The following is a 15,976-nucleotide window of genomic DNA, read 5'->3' on the forward strand; positions in this document are numbered from 1 at the left end:
AAAACATATTTTAATCAATTTATCTAGTCTAGCTTATGATTTTTGGAAGACTAAGGTAGATAATCATGTCAAATGTCGTTTCAATTGATGGTACCAGACAGAAACACATACTCGCTTTTATATGGGGTGTTTTAAAACAACTTCGACAACGTTTGTGAGGTGATTCCTTACATCAAGATAAGACAAAAATTATAGACCAAGCTGGGTGCACAAATACTTCCTTTCGGAGTTATAGTGTATCGATTTACTGATATTTAAGGATCAATTTAATGATGCATATTGTATTGATTTACAGATAAGTAATAATCTTAATTGGGTAGTATAGTGGTTTTCTTTTTAGATTATTGATTTAGGTTTCAAATGTCTTGAAATGAAATTCAGTTTGATGTAAGTTTATTAGATAACAAATCAGATTATTAACAAAACATCTTACAAACGTTGCACACATGTTCAAAATAAATAATTCTAATAATTGATAATTTAGTGCACTAAAGATATCTGCTATCTTCAAGACAAGTTAAGATTTACTGTACCGAGATCTGAAGGATCTGGTAATTTAATAGGCCTAGCAGGAGACCTCCATGAGAACAATTTAAATACATTCTCAATGCAAGACAAAATTCAACAAATTAAAAAGGTTAACTTACATGAAAGTACTCGTATGAAATGCATTCTCATATCTCGATGAATATAGACGTCAGCCAGTAATCCTTCCCGTCTTCTTTCTTCTTTGACAGTAAAATTTTTGGAAGTATTTATATGAATTGTGAAGTACTTTCACTGGCTTATAATACAAAAACAACTAGGACGTCATACATCCTTGTAGTCTATTTTAAAGTTGTTTTTGTATTTGAAAGTTTCTCTATATTCCAACAATAACTATATGTGTAGTTCTTGTACATGCTTAATCAAAAGTTTTTGATACTTTAATTTTAATACAATAAAAATTTTAATATTTCACAGATTGTTAAAAGATGTTAACAATAGTCAACACAATAGAGTGCCAAAAACATGAAAAAGAAAGAACTTTAAAGGTCCATAGCTCCAAAACTAATTTCGGAACTATGGACCTTTAAAGTTCTTTTTTTTCGTGTTTTTGGCACTCTATAACTCCGAAAGGAAATATTTGTGCACCCAGGTTGGTCTATAATTTTTGTCTTATCTTGATATAAGGAATCGCCTCCCAAACGTTGTAGGGATGCGGTGTTGTTTTGAAACACCTTGTATACTAGATTTAAGATTGAAATGACTGAAACTAATCTATAAGCAATTCTTCGCAATTAAGGTCCATTTTCTAGCGTCAAGTCAATTCTGTGAAAAGATGGTAAAGTATAAACTAACTAACGTAATAGCTGCTTAAAGATTCTTACCTAAAAGATATGCATCTTCTGATATATTCGTAACTGACCAGTTGTTAGTTATCCAAGTCGTATCAGAATTTAGATTTAGATTTATCTGATCTATACCAACATTTGGATCTATAAGAAAGTAAAAAATGCATTAATACATAGAGCATAGTACGAAAATTAGAATCTTCAATAAATAATGGTCAATAAATAGTAAATGCATCATCTAATGAAATAAACAGTGGAAATGCCGTTGATCTTCTGCTATCATTAATACTATCCCTCTTATACGGGAAGACAGGGAGATTATATATCGAAGTGGAAGATGGTTTGTACACTAATCGAAAGCACTAATGACGCCTATAGCGAAACTGTAATAAATTTATTCCGAATGCATATACTGTGAGAGTTATATGAATATATAGAGTGTCCAAAAAATCCATTGCCATCCTTAGAAATCGCAAACGGTGAGACGTATGCCAAAACGGGAAAACGCGTGTTTGATCATTTTAAATGTACAACGTATCAAGGCAAAAAGTGTTGTCCCAGGGCCACCCGCATGGTCCCACGCGGGGTTAATCTCAAAAAATTGCAAATGGTAATGGAGTCAAGTAGCATATCGTTGGAAAGCCATTGGAAAATGAAAGAAGTAGGGATGCGCACGAGCCGAGACAAGTCTCGAATCTCGACTCGAATTCGAGTCTAAACATACTGTAAAATTCGAGACGAGTCGAGATAAACGTATTTATCGACTCGAATTTTCGAGTCGAGACTGATCGTAAAAATCTCGACTCGTCTCGAAAATTTTCTATAATTTTTAATATTATTTTGCAGAAAGTATTCACTCAGAAACACTTGGCACGAGAATTTCGGAAACTGCAGGATTTGTTGGGTGTTCGAGAAGTGCTGTGGTGAGTGTCTTCAACAAGTGGCGAAACCAAGAGAAAACGACGTCCAAACGTCGAGGGGTCGGGCGCTCCGCACCTCATTACAGATGTCGGACATCAGTCTGAACTAACATCAGATTTTAATGCTGGGCAAAGTACAAGTGTGTCTGAACACACAGTATACCGAGCAGTCATAACGATGGGCCTCCGCAGCCGTTGACCCATTCAAGTGCGAAAGTTAACACTATGACATCGGCAATTACGACTGAAATCAACACGTGACAATCGCCGCTGGACCTTGGCACAGTGGCAAAGTGCTGCATTGTCTCATGAATCCCGATATATTCTTCATCATAACGATGGGAGGGTGCGAATCCGTCGTGTTCCAAGTAAACAGCTCCCTTGATACCTGTACTGCGGGACTGAGACAAGTTGGCAGCGGTTTAGTATGCTGTGGGGAACATTCATGTGAGCATGCATGTGTCTAGTGGAGCTCGAGCAAGGTACTATGACGGTCGAGGTGTATCGCACACTGCTTGCAGACATACACACCTTCATGACGACTTGGTTTCCAAACGGTAGTGGCATTTTTTGATAAAATGCACCATGTCACAAGGCCAGGAGTGTGATGGAGTGGTTCGAGGAACACAGGGACAAGTTACAAGTGATGTGCTGGCCCCTCAACTCGACGGATCTGAACCCAATCGATCACATCTGGAATTTGGTTGAACGTGTAACGTTATATTTATATGTTACGTTCCAGCTCACAGTTCGTGTAATTTTTAGACACGTCAACACGGTCAAAATACATTAAATAAGAACGTCACCTTGTGTGATTATTACCTTTTATTCCTTTTCACTTAACTTCATTAATAATAATTTTTCTTCTCGGTTGTCATAGCAACATTTAAATAAACGATTATCTGCTGTTATGATAACTATAAACGCAGATTATACCTATAAAACCAACATATATTTCAACTATTGAGATTAAATCTTATTTCATCCTATTTAGATCAACAACACTATTTTCTTTTCTTCTTCTTCTTCTTCTACATGACAGACTGTGTACATTTAAGCACCGTTGCCCAAAACCAAGAGTTAAAAATAGAAGAAATTCGCAAAATGAATATACAATATCATTGCATTTATGGCTCCCAGACAATGACTTCTTGGTTACAATTTAAGAAAGAATCCTGGACCGTTACCTATCTTTACATATAAGGTTACATTACTTTCCGAATAGCTTTCAAATATACTATAATACATATATATTTTAATTTCATTTTATTTCATTCTTATATTCATTTAACAATTAATTCCATTTTATTTCAATAAACTTACCAACAAAGAGGTCGTATTCAAAAGCGAATAACTTATTTAATTATTCAGGTTCTAAGGTATATTCTTTAATTCAATATTATGGGAGCTCATCGACCAATCAACTCACTATATGTTGACATACTATATAACATTTTTTTATTTGGGCAAAACTACAATAATAATAAGCAATATTTGTATCAATGCATAGATGTAAATTGCAGAGAATTCAGAAGTACAAATTACAAAGGAATTATAACAATACACTAAATGAAATAAATAATCAATGCCATAACAAGAAATAATACAACTAAAGAAATTATTATATTAAGAATGAATCTGAAAATTCAATGTTATCTATGTTAATCTTAGATAAAACTTCTAAAGGAACTAATGTCTTAACTAACTGTCCATTTATTTTTAGTATTTTTTGACGGACGCCAAATTTTTGATACGTAAACCCAAAAGTTTACCAGTTTTCACATCCATTAATTCAAAAACTTTAGGGTTGATTTGTTTGATACACAAGTAAAGTCCCGCATATAAATCGCAAAACTTATAAATCCTTTTTAATGACGCATCACTTTGAGGATGTAATCTCACAAAAACTAGATCATTTGTTTGAATTCTAGATTTACCTGACTGTTGATGTTCTATATTCTGATTTCGCAGAAATTTTTGTGTCTTACGAAGACGTACCATACTTACAAGATGTGAATAATCCATTTCATCAATTTCACTAAGTTTCATGCCAAAATGTTGTTCTATTGTCTTTATGCAGTCCGTTCCATTATAAATATTCGCCGGAACGTCACCCAATGTATCCGAAACTGAATAATTTAAAAAGTAAGTAATTTCTGTGACACTTAATCCAATCGTTGTGTTTGTTACAACAGTGTCTAAATAACACACCAAGATTTCGATGTACATTTTCAACAATAGAACTACTTCTATGGTATGGAGTAACAAAATGCAACTTAATATTAGCATTATTCATCGCACGAATAAATACATTACTACGAAACTATCCACCATTGTTACAAAGGATATGTTCAATTGGACCACAATGTGGTATGTATACATTTAGAATTCGATTCACAATTGGCGAAGAAGTTGCTGTGCGCAGAGGATATGCCAGTAAATATCTAGTAAAGATATCCATAACTGTAAAGAGAAAAGTTTCACATGTAGCTGCTCCAGGAAGAGGTCCATATAAGTCTACAGAAATAAAAGAGTCAGGTTTTTAAGGTAGTATCGACATCATAGGTTTGTATATAGACTGATAATTATGCTTAATTTTCATACACTCCTCGCAATCATTGATATAACTTTTGATTTGCGTCCTAAGTGATTTCTAATAAAAGGATATACTAATCAATGAATATACTTTCAAATATCCAAAATGACCAAAATCGTCATGATATGCTTTTAATATACGTGGTATCAATGTTGGGGGAATGCAAATCTTTTTTCGATTTTGAAATTTAAAATCTTAAATCAAAAGTACACCATTAGATATTTGGTACAAAGAATTACAATTACGAGGAGAATCACAATCCTGAGGGCAAGAAGTTAAATGATTCATAATTTTGGAATAATCTTCATAATTCTTTTGGTGTTCTTTCAATTCCTCAATAGATATTTTGGCTATCTCATTCTGTAAAATTTTGAAGGCATTTATTGATAATATTCAATTATTATCATCTGGAAGCAGTCTCGATAATGTATCCACTGGAACATTGTCGACTCCTTTGATGTGTTGTATATCAAAATCAAAGGATTGAAGTTCTAAGGACCATCTTAATAATCGGATATTATATCCTTGTACCTTTTTTAAATTACGTAACGAATTATGATCCGTTATAACTGTAAAATGACATCCATTGATGTATGGAGCGAATTTCTGAAGTGCGAAGCGTACAGCAAGTAATTCCATTTCTGTAATCGTATATCCCTTCTCTGCATTCTTCAATGTTCGACTAACACAGTGAATAACAGCTGGCTCATCTGTTGTAGGGTTTGGTTGCCATAATACGCCAGAAATTCCGGATAATGAACCATCACATTGCACATAACAGGAACGATCATATCGAGGATGATTTAGACGAATGTTTTACATAATACACATTTTCAATTTATTAAAACTATGTTCTTGTAAAGTACCCCATTGTCACGGGATTCCCTTCTTAGCTATTGAACATAGGAGTTGAGTGATTTCTGCAAATCGAGGTATTGCATTTCGAAACCAATTAAACCATCCCAATACTTGACGGGTTTCTTTTAAATTAGTAGGAGCGGGTAGATCTTTTATAGCCTGTATTTTGGATTCACTGAAACACATTCCTTGAGCATCTATAAAATAACCTAAGAATTCAATGGATTCCCTAAAAAAAATTAGATTTTTCTATATTTACGGTTAAGCCTGCTTTCGCCAAACGCTCCAAAATTTCATCCAAGTTTTCTAAATAATCTTTAGGAGTTTTCCCCGTGATTAAAATATCATCGGCATAGAAAATCACATTTGCACGAAGATCTTGTAATATTACTTTATTTAAACCAGATGCGAAGGCAGCACTACTATTAATTAACCCAAAAACAACTCGATTATATTTGTACAATTGTCCTTCAAATGAGAAAGCTGTATAGGGTTTTGAACTTTCTCCCAACAAGATCTGATTATACGCCATTACAAGATCCAGATTCCCAAATATTGTATTTTCTTGTAATGAACTAAGGGCCATATGCATAGTTATTCTGCGGGCTACTTAAGGGCCACGTACGCAACACTTGATAATTTGCGTTGCAGAGTTCTCCCACAGGGTCAAACTAGCCCGCAACCTCCCCGTAAGTCAAGGGAAAGGCTACGGGAGCTTCAAAGCACCCCTTGGTAGCCCGTAGCAGTCTGTTTTGTTATAGAAGATGGATATGCTTGGTGCAAAAGATCTATTTTATAATAATTTTGAATATTTTATTCAACAAGTGGATGAAATATCTAGAAGATATGTAACATCGAGAATGTTCATTTTTTAGTACATCGATTGAGTACAAGATTTGAAATGCAGCTGACTGTCATTCTAGAGTTCTGATAAATACCAGGTGAGTGTTATGGCTATTTTCTTAATATATTAATATTTACAATATTGTTTAGGCAGAAACTTGCATTCAATGTTAAACCAATACTACTGTTTATCAATGAAAATAAGTTTGGAATCATATTATTTCTGATTTTTCCCTGGATTAGGCAGCTAAGTATGTATAAACTTTAAAGAAAAGATATGTTTGTGAAAATGACTACAGTAACATGTCAAACATGAAATATATCAATTAAGAGGTAAATCTATGCCAATAGAAAATATCAAAGGTAAAAAAAGAAATATCACTTTAAAATCTGTAACCGAGCTAAATAAATTTAGGTAGAAATGAGAGTGCAGATTAAGAATACGGGACCAATTTTGAAAATGAAAAGTAGAATGTGATAATTCATAAAGGAAGAGAAACATTAAGTGTAAATAGAAAACATGTAAGTCGTCAGTAGAGATAGAAACAGCGTAAAAAATGTAGTTGAATACTATGGAGTCATAATACAAAGCTACCTATATTGAACAAGTACCACAAGTTAGCCCTTACATTTCACATTTGTTTTCCTTTGTGCGCATATCCATCATCACTGACGTTCGTGTTCGATAAGGACGCCTGAGCAGGTCGTTCAAGCTCGCTTTGCTCTGATTCGGAGTAGATGTAATGCTAGCTTGTGGTGGCCACGTAGCACAGGTTGGTGCGTGCTTTTGCACTTGTCTTTTTTAATATATAACAAGTTTGCAAGTATATAAATCCGTGTGCAGTTAGTGGGTAGGCGCCAAGAAAATAAAAGAGTAGAAAGTATTAGGAGAAAAATAGCGAAAAACTTGTAATCAGTAGCGAACCTTGAGGGAAGTTACAACAGTAAAAATTAAATTTTTATCACTTCAAATTAAGATAAGAAAATTTACCCAATTTACTAACCATTGTATAGTATATGTAATCAAAACTTCAGGCAAGTTTGTTAAGTTGAATTGAAGCGATGGAACTATAATTTTAACCGATGTGACTTCCTTCTAAAGGCACCATTGCTTATAACTTTTGTTGGCGCCTTTCAACATGTTCCTAGTAGGGTATCGGCATGCGCCAAGGAAAGAGTTGTTTAGAACGCATGATGACACTATTCTCATGAAGAAATGAGTCACTGTTATATAAATTTAACCCCATATTCTTAATCTGTACGAAAATAAATGATGTGATGTCACTGTCATATAATCTACCCAATGTGCTGCAAGCTCTTTACATACTCCAATATGTTTATGAGTACCTTAAAGTGTTGGCAAGTCTTTACTTTGACTCCAACTGTGACTTTAATCGGTTCTTATAGGTTTAGTAACATTGTGGCCCTTGTACTTATAGTATAATTCTTAACTTCGTATAGTAACATTGTGGCCCTTGTACTTATAGTATAATTCTTAACATCGTATAGTAACATTGTGGCCCTTGTACTTATAGTATAATTCTTAACAGAAGTCACAGTTGGAGTCAAAGTAAAAATTTGCCAAAGTGTTGATAGCAAAAAGCGCTCCCTAAGGATGTCTGACTACTTTTTTAGCATCATCTACCCAGTAGGTTAGCTAATAGCTCATCATTCAGGCATACATAGTAAAGTAAAAAACTACTAATAAAATAAGGCATTCGAATACAAACTTTAGGTAATGTACACTAAAGATTAGTCGCACCACTTTTGTAATTAAAAAAAAAAATGACATTTGGTTGATTGTTCGTTTCTGCACCTGGCAAAGAAGTGTTTTTCTTACAAACTGCATGTAGAACAAAGTGTAAATGATGTTTGAAGTAGTGAGTTTTTATTCAATTTAATACATATCAAAGCATATATCAGTAATCACGTAAGTAACTATTTTAAAAACTAAAGAAAACTGTCCAAACCTAAGTGCAACTAATGTAATCCAGTTGGTATGCATTACTGAGCAAAATGTGTACGCAGTAGCTGTAGACACCAACTCAAAACATGTTAGTAAGCATACACATAAAGGAAGTTGTTTGCAAGTATCAGGTTGTCTAAAAATGTCGAGCCTTTGTAGGGTAGAATTGAGAGTATGTTAGTTGTGATTAGAAAATATTACGAAACCACATTTACACCAGTTTAGTCAATGGTTTTTGTCATTTCTCCGGTAACACCATAATCCCGTTGCTACAGAGCTTCTGTAGTTCCTGGTTAAAAATTGTGACACATGGTTTCAACAGATTTCTTTTTAAATCTAACTTAAAAACACTGCTCAAAGAGTTTTCCAGATACTGAACCATACCGAAAAAAACAATAGTCTGATAGTGCCATGTCCGTGCTATACAGTGGATACATTCATGTTATACGGTAGCAAGAAAGCTTTCAGCCAGTTGGTGCGTGCTTGGCTTTTGGCTTTCTACGCTTACTGCATTAACACGTGCTTTCATAAAATCTGCCTTTTGTTGTATTTGCATGCGATATTTTAGATCATTCGCAGAGCGTCATATCATCACTGGTCGTTCATTGTCTTATTGGCTTGCTGCCAGTGTAAAACTCTTGAGTCAACCTTGAATGGAACACTGAATCCAAGGTTGCACCCATATAACTTTGTTACTGGAATCCAGTTTGTGGCATGCTTGCACGCTTTCCAATCAAGCCGGATGCAAGCATACCGATTTCCAATGCAAGCTTACAGTAAGCAGTTTGCAAGTTGTGTCTGCTCTTATGGTCATATATTCTGAACCGAGTTCTCTCAGTTTCTGACAGATCAAGTATGTAAGCGCTCTAATGATGTTACCCTGGTTTACCACACTCTTTCTGTTGATAAGTTCCGGTCGTTTAATTTGAATTCCTAGGCACACTCCACTAATTGTCGACAATTCAGGTCCGAGTATCGTTCTGCCCGACATCATCAGTTCGTGGTGCAAGATACTCTTTCAATTCCATCAAACGCACAGCTTAATCTATCGGGGTGAAGTGTAAGCTTTGCCACAGATTGTAAAACTTCTGGTCTCTTCGACTTCAATCTTTCTCTTATATTGGTGTTATAGGTTATCTGCTTTTTATCACTTTTGATCAATTGTAACAGAAATGGCTCGAATTCGTTACGTTTCAGTAAGATTCTCAAATAGAAATTTAATCGTGTATATCTCTTTGAGTCAGATCATATGCCACCCAAGCGTCGAGCCCTCTTTCTACCTAGCTTTATCCAAATGATTTAATACTATTTGATGATGGATATTAGGTTATTGGTGATGTCATTACTGCTTACATGCCGATCATATTCCTGTACTTTTCCCAAAATATCATTAGTTTTTTCTGTGGTTGGTCGCTCACAGCGAGTGGCATTCTGGACATGAAAATTTCTGGAACCTAAAGCGACTGAATTGTGTTTTTGCTGTTTTTTTAACGTATCTTGTTCATAAACAACATTAATTTCTTCGCAGGTCTGCGTAGCATTTACATCTTTATCACAATGATATCGTAATGCAGCTTTGCCGAAAGCACACTCATTTTCACGACATAATGTCTTACGTCTGAATGAGAGAATATCGATACATTTTGCATATACTTGCTTCAACCGTCGGCTAACGAATGATGTTAAGCCTTAAGGCGGATTTTCATGCCCGCGTTAGAACGGAAGCATCACATGTAGCGTATTCATCGTAAATTATTTTCGTTTTCATACATCCGTGCGTGTATTGCGCCAAATTACTACTCGCTAGCTAATGCGCATGCGTAAAATAGAAAGTTTGCGACTTTAGTTTGTGATAATGGATTCCCGAAGGAGAGCTATCGTTTTAGCTGGAATATATTATATTTCAAAACGCCGCCGTCAGAAGTATGTTAGGAAAATGTGGTGGGTTCACCCCATTTTCCAGCTTCGACGAGAATACGGAATATACAGGAACCGTTTCTTTGAATTAAAATCCGATCCGGATAAATTTTATAAAACAAATAAAAATATTTATAAATCATACTAAAGCATGTTTCAAATTACATTGCTTTTATTTTATATAGGGATTGATAATTTGTACATACCAGTTATTGTATGAACTATCTATTGTTCCCGGTAATACAACTAATTAATTACAAATATAAAAGTACTAACCATCGATACCAATATTTTCAGCAATTTGATGGCATGTTTTTGTGCTTAATACTGAATCCTTGTATTTCGGATACTTAAGGTTGTCCAAATTTTGTTTTCTCTTACTTGTTCTACGAGCAGTTCTTCAAACGTTGTTCTTACCTCCGCCATGTTAGTCAGTGAATACAATAGTGTACGCGCGCTACTTCCGTCAGAATTGAACAAATTTCTACTCTGACGCGAGTGTAGCGCGCCATCTCCGATGCGTGATTTCATTGGCTGTTTAGCACAATCGCTCGCAACTCACGGAGGTAAAGGACACATGAAAATCCGCCTTTACTCGCCGAGACTCATATAATCTGAGATTTGGGATACTCACGCCATCTTTTGTACAAAAGGCTCACTATTTTTGAACCTGATAGTGAAATTATGCCCCTATTGCATCAGGACTTGAGATTCATAACACCTAACTGTTATAGGTCTTCTCTTGGCCGTTTATCAATGCATTTTCTACTACTATACCGCTCACTGAAACGTTTCTTGGAAGGAAATGAGAGTGCCCCGAGAAAATCCACGGACACGATGTTCTCCACGACAAAGTTACTTGGTCGGGGATGGAACCAAGGACCCTACGCACCAGAGGTAAGTGCTCTACCGCTATGCCTTCGTGCCCCCTATAGCCATGTTCTAGTGAGCAGTGTAGTAGTAGAATAATCATTAATAAATAGCTCCGGGAATGCCTGAAATACATTGCTGAATAAATTTCAAGTAATGTAATGTAAAGTAGAATCAAGTTTCTAATACTTAATTTTTTGAAAATATGAAATTTTATGTATCATATTACTTTTGTACCCAAAATGTGAATTATATCTTTTTCATTCCTTTCAGGCAGTGGGGAATTTCGGAATGGATATCATGGACAGTGTTGCATGTATCTCACTAAAATGCATGACAGCAGTTTTCCAAAAGAGTACTTTAAAAGAAAGTTGGAAGAAGATTGGATGCGGTGTCCTCTACTCTGTGACTATGGGTATCCGTGTAGAACACTCACTCCCATCGTTAACTCCGAGAGAGAGAGGCTTAGTGGAGATATAAATAATTTAATCACAAGAGGACAACAAATGTAGCTGAGTGATAATTTGGAATGTGAAAAATAAATTTTCGTGTTTGAAAAAGCAATTGTCTGTATAAGTAGAAACAGCAATTGTAAAGTTTTACATTGTGCAAACTTTGCACTTTATAGACTAAAATTGATTTAAACTAGTCGCAGAGTTAAACAATAAGTTTATTGAAAAATTATTAACGTGTTACAGTTTCGCACTCTATCCAGTTTGGCTTCGTAGCAAAATATATTATTGTAAATTAATTGACGGGCTTACTTCTTGGTGGTGGTGATGATAATGATGAGGCCATAGCAATTGAACGTTTTATGTGAAATATGTTTGGATTGTAAAATAAATAAAAATAAATTAGTCTATCGAAATGTATGTAAATGTTATTTTCAATCTTCGAAGTTTAACCTTTTAAATGGCATTATTTTATTTGATTGTATTGCATTTTTAGTATTCTCCCTCTATGCTTCTGTCCTGTCGGCTAAGTAAGACGGTGAGAAATAAAATATAATAATGAAATAAATGGTCAGAGGCATTACATGATATGCATATTCTATCCTGCAGTTGCCCCAGCCCGCTTAAACATGTTAGACGGCTTTATTTTATTCATACTACTCTTAGAAAAGTGAAATTCTAAATATATATCACAGGCTATTATTAACTACATACAGAACTCTGGAATTGTTCATATAGATATCCTTGTAGGCTTTTTTTTATTTTGAGTTTTGGTTGTATGTCATATGGTGCATTCAGTGCACAAAAGAATCAAGTACTTTGGTTTTTGTTCATTTTAGATGCATTTCATGTTTGAGATATTTGACTGAAGTTCCTTTCATTGTCTATAGATTCATATCCAGATATTGTAAATAACTTTTGAATAAAAAAAAATTTGGTTTTAACCATGTACATAAAAGTACCTACAAACAGTATGTCTTACTTTCTCAGATTTCTGAAGACTTGATTCGTTGTGCTCTGAAAGCCTCATAATATTCGTAAGAAATCACCGAAACACAATAAAATTATTTGTTGACGAATTATTATCATAATGATTTTTTTTTGTTAGTGCATGTCCATAAGAAAGGTTAAATGATGCTGCTTCGAATTGTAGTCAAAACTAGCTTGTAGTGGCCACCTTTAATAAATTAGTATTTTTCGAGCACATCTTGTACACGTATACCCACCACCTCTAACGTGCCTCTTCGCTATGGACACACACGACTTGGTGGATAGCACCCTTGTAAAATATATGTAATAATTCTAAGATATTTGCATCAAATTTTGCCAAGAAAATGTGTTTATAGCTATGGGTAAACTGCTCTATCGCCGGACCGATCTTAGGAAATTTACCAGATAAATTGGGGAATTCAGTTTGGTTTGTGAAGAAAAGTAAATGAAAGTCAGGTGAAGGGAATAGTTGAAGTTAAGAAAATACTAGTTGTTTTTGATGTAAACGGCACTATGTGTGGAGGCGGAAGGGACTATTTGGCGGAGAGGTACACTTGTTATTATTTACGGGAGAGGCAGTGTGTAAATGGTGCTTAAATGGCAAGAGTGTCATACATCGTGTTTGCGTTTTAGCGAATTGTACAAAAATAAGGAGTGTCAGTTGTTGAAATTGTGTGAGAGGCATGGTCTACTAAACAGGTGGACAGTTTATCTAAGTGTGGAAACAAAACTGCTGCAAGGAAGAGGAACCTCTAAGCAAACCTAATGTAATTTAACCTAATTTAGTACATTTTGGTACTTTTGGGATGGCGTTTAGTATCTCCCTCAAAGCTATGTGACATAAGCAATGCAGTTTATGACATATAAATGTTTTTCCACCATCCTTGTTTATATGTATACCCATCGCTGCTGACGCGCATACTCCCTCGAATTATAGAATACAATTCTCGGAATTACTAATAGACGATTTCGTAAAAAAAAAAAAAAAAAAAAAAATCAGTATGTATTTGTTTCTACTGTTGCCCCTATTGTAAATCTACACCCTCACACGTGTGCTGCCTACATAACCACTAGTTTTCCTTTAAGATTTAAATTTTATCTCAAAATCAAATCAAAAGAAAAATATACTGTTTCTAATTTGCTGCATTTATTATTTTCTTATTTTCCGTTACTTTTTTATTATTATTTCAACAACTTCATAAAAGTTTCTTGCGTTTGTTGTATGTGGCACGCATTTTACCATTGTAGTTGCTGCATGCCATATTTACACTTCCACCGAGGGAATTGAGCTTCGGAGCGTTACCTTCAACTTTTTTTGACACAATTTTAGCCTCGCCCGAGGTGTAGCTAGACAAACCAACCCTCAGTGTTAACCATACCTGAGGGATCACTTTGGATGCTTTATGCATTGCACAGTCAAGGGGAAGGTTCAGGTATCCCACAGGTACGGTTCGTCTAGGGGACCCCTACGGATTCGACTATGCATATGGCCCTAAGGATTTCTTCAATTGGGGGATACCTTACTTATTGTAATTTTATATGTTTAATTTTCTCAAATCTAATACTATTCTCAGACTTTTGCCATCCTTTTTAGGTACCACATGTAGTGGGTTTAAATGAACACTTTGTGAAGGACTTATTATTCCATCTTACAACATTTCTGAGATCTTTCTTCTTACATTTTCCATAAATCTATAAGGTATAATATACGGCTTTGTTACTATGAGGCTTTCTGTATCAACCTGTAACCAGACGGTTATAATCGTCTGAAATTTTATACTTCATTTATTTTCATCGCTATCACCAGTCGGAATCAAGAAATCACCCCGTACAAACTTTTAAAGTATTCGTTCTTACGCAAATTATTTTCTTTAGTTTTATTGAGAAGAAATAAATGTTAGCAATGAGATGACAATTTTCTTCTTCTATCTCTGTTTCTAACCGAAAGTATAGTACCTTTTTTCCCTCACTTTTGCAAAGGAGCATTATTTCCAATTTTTTGCAAAATTTCTGCCAATCTAGTATAGAAAAAAATTTTCATCTTAACCCTCGCCCTTGAGCATATACCTATATCTTATAAAAGTGAGAGATCCGGTTTTAACTATTTTGGTACGATGTTAAGTAGCTAGTTGGCGCTAGCTATCATTCTTCTTCATGGCTACGATCCGGTGAGCGTTATTGATACACGACGGTAATGAGGACGCTTACAAACTAAAAGATAACGTCTATTTGGAAAAATTAATTAAACAGTGACAAGCTATAGTGGTGAAAAAGGGGAAATAACTGTTAATATTGCAAAATTTGAAACAGGAGCTATAGAAAAATGTTCTCTTGAAAATTATCAATTGTAGTCGGACCGCCATATTAGTTGAGAAAGGGAAGCCAAGTGGCCAGTGATATAAGTTGACAGTATTTAGTGCTATAACATTAAAGTGATAACGAAGATTTCTTCGATATTAGTGATTTTGGTTTTAATTTTCGAAGTTTTGTCAGAAAGCTAAATTTTCCAATTTAACGTAGCCTGTATTGGGGGTAAAAATTCATGTAGTTAATTATAGAGTTTGTGTGTGTGTTAGGGCGGTAGAGTATGTTTTCGGATTGAGAATATTCATTCTCATTATGCAGCATTAATTTCACAACGATCGCTCCTGTACGTCGGGATGGGTTGAAAGAAATTCGGGTTAGCCTCTGAAGGATTCCTTTCACTCAGGAAGGGCCTGGGAAGAGTAGAAGTTTTCACCTAGGTAATAGTGATGTAAATCAAATACCATAGCCCTCCCTTCCCTAAGAAAGCTGACATTACGAAATGAAACTATAATCTTTTAAATACAGGTTTGTAGCTAGAAATTTTATTAATTAACCTAAACTAATTAAGTTCCCACAATTCATGTATACGTGTATCTATATTTTAAGTGATATGTGTATGTATAATAAATTGCATGTAACCGTGTGCTGTATGTTCAGTGTGTATGTGATGAGAATGCGTTTTGTTGACTTGTGAATACAGAAACAGTAGTGCATTATTATCTGCTAATGAAAAATCGTTCATCTCGGAATGTGGGAGATTTATTTTGTTTCTTTATTCTTTAAATTGCTCATTTATAAGCAATAGTGATATTAATAGATACAAATTACTAAACCAATACGTCTGGCTATGGTCTGTTGAAAGTCAACCTGCACGCAACAAGCAGAAAACAAGAATAGTTTCGAGCGCCATCTATCTAGAGTTA

General features: G+C 34.8%; 1 protein-coding gene across 2 annotated transcripts in view; it reads right to left on the reverse strand.

The window, feature by feature from the left end:
• The window catches only part of LOC145663899 (receptor-type tyrosine-protein phosphatase delta-like), a 212,260-nt gene that overhangs the window by 138,982 nt on the left and 57,302 nt on the right, over window positions 1-15,976 (reverse strand). For both annotated transcript variants that reach the window (XM_081730070.1, XM_081730069.1), the window contains exon 5: window positions 1,371-1,478. In XM_081730070.1, coding sequence (XP_081586196.1) covers window positions 1,371-1,478 — 108 coding nt within the window. The remainder of the gene's footprint in view (window positions 1-1,370; window positions 1,479-15,976) is intronic.

The sequence above is a fragment of the Thermobia domestica genome, chromosome 11 (genome assembly GCF_964235325.1).
Source record: "Thermobia domestica chromosome 11, izTheDome1.hap1.1, whole genome shotgun sequence".
NCBI classification, from domain to species: domain Eukaryota; kingdom Metazoa; phylum Arthropoda; class Insecta; order Zygentoma; family Lepismatidae; genus Thermobia; species Thermobia domestica.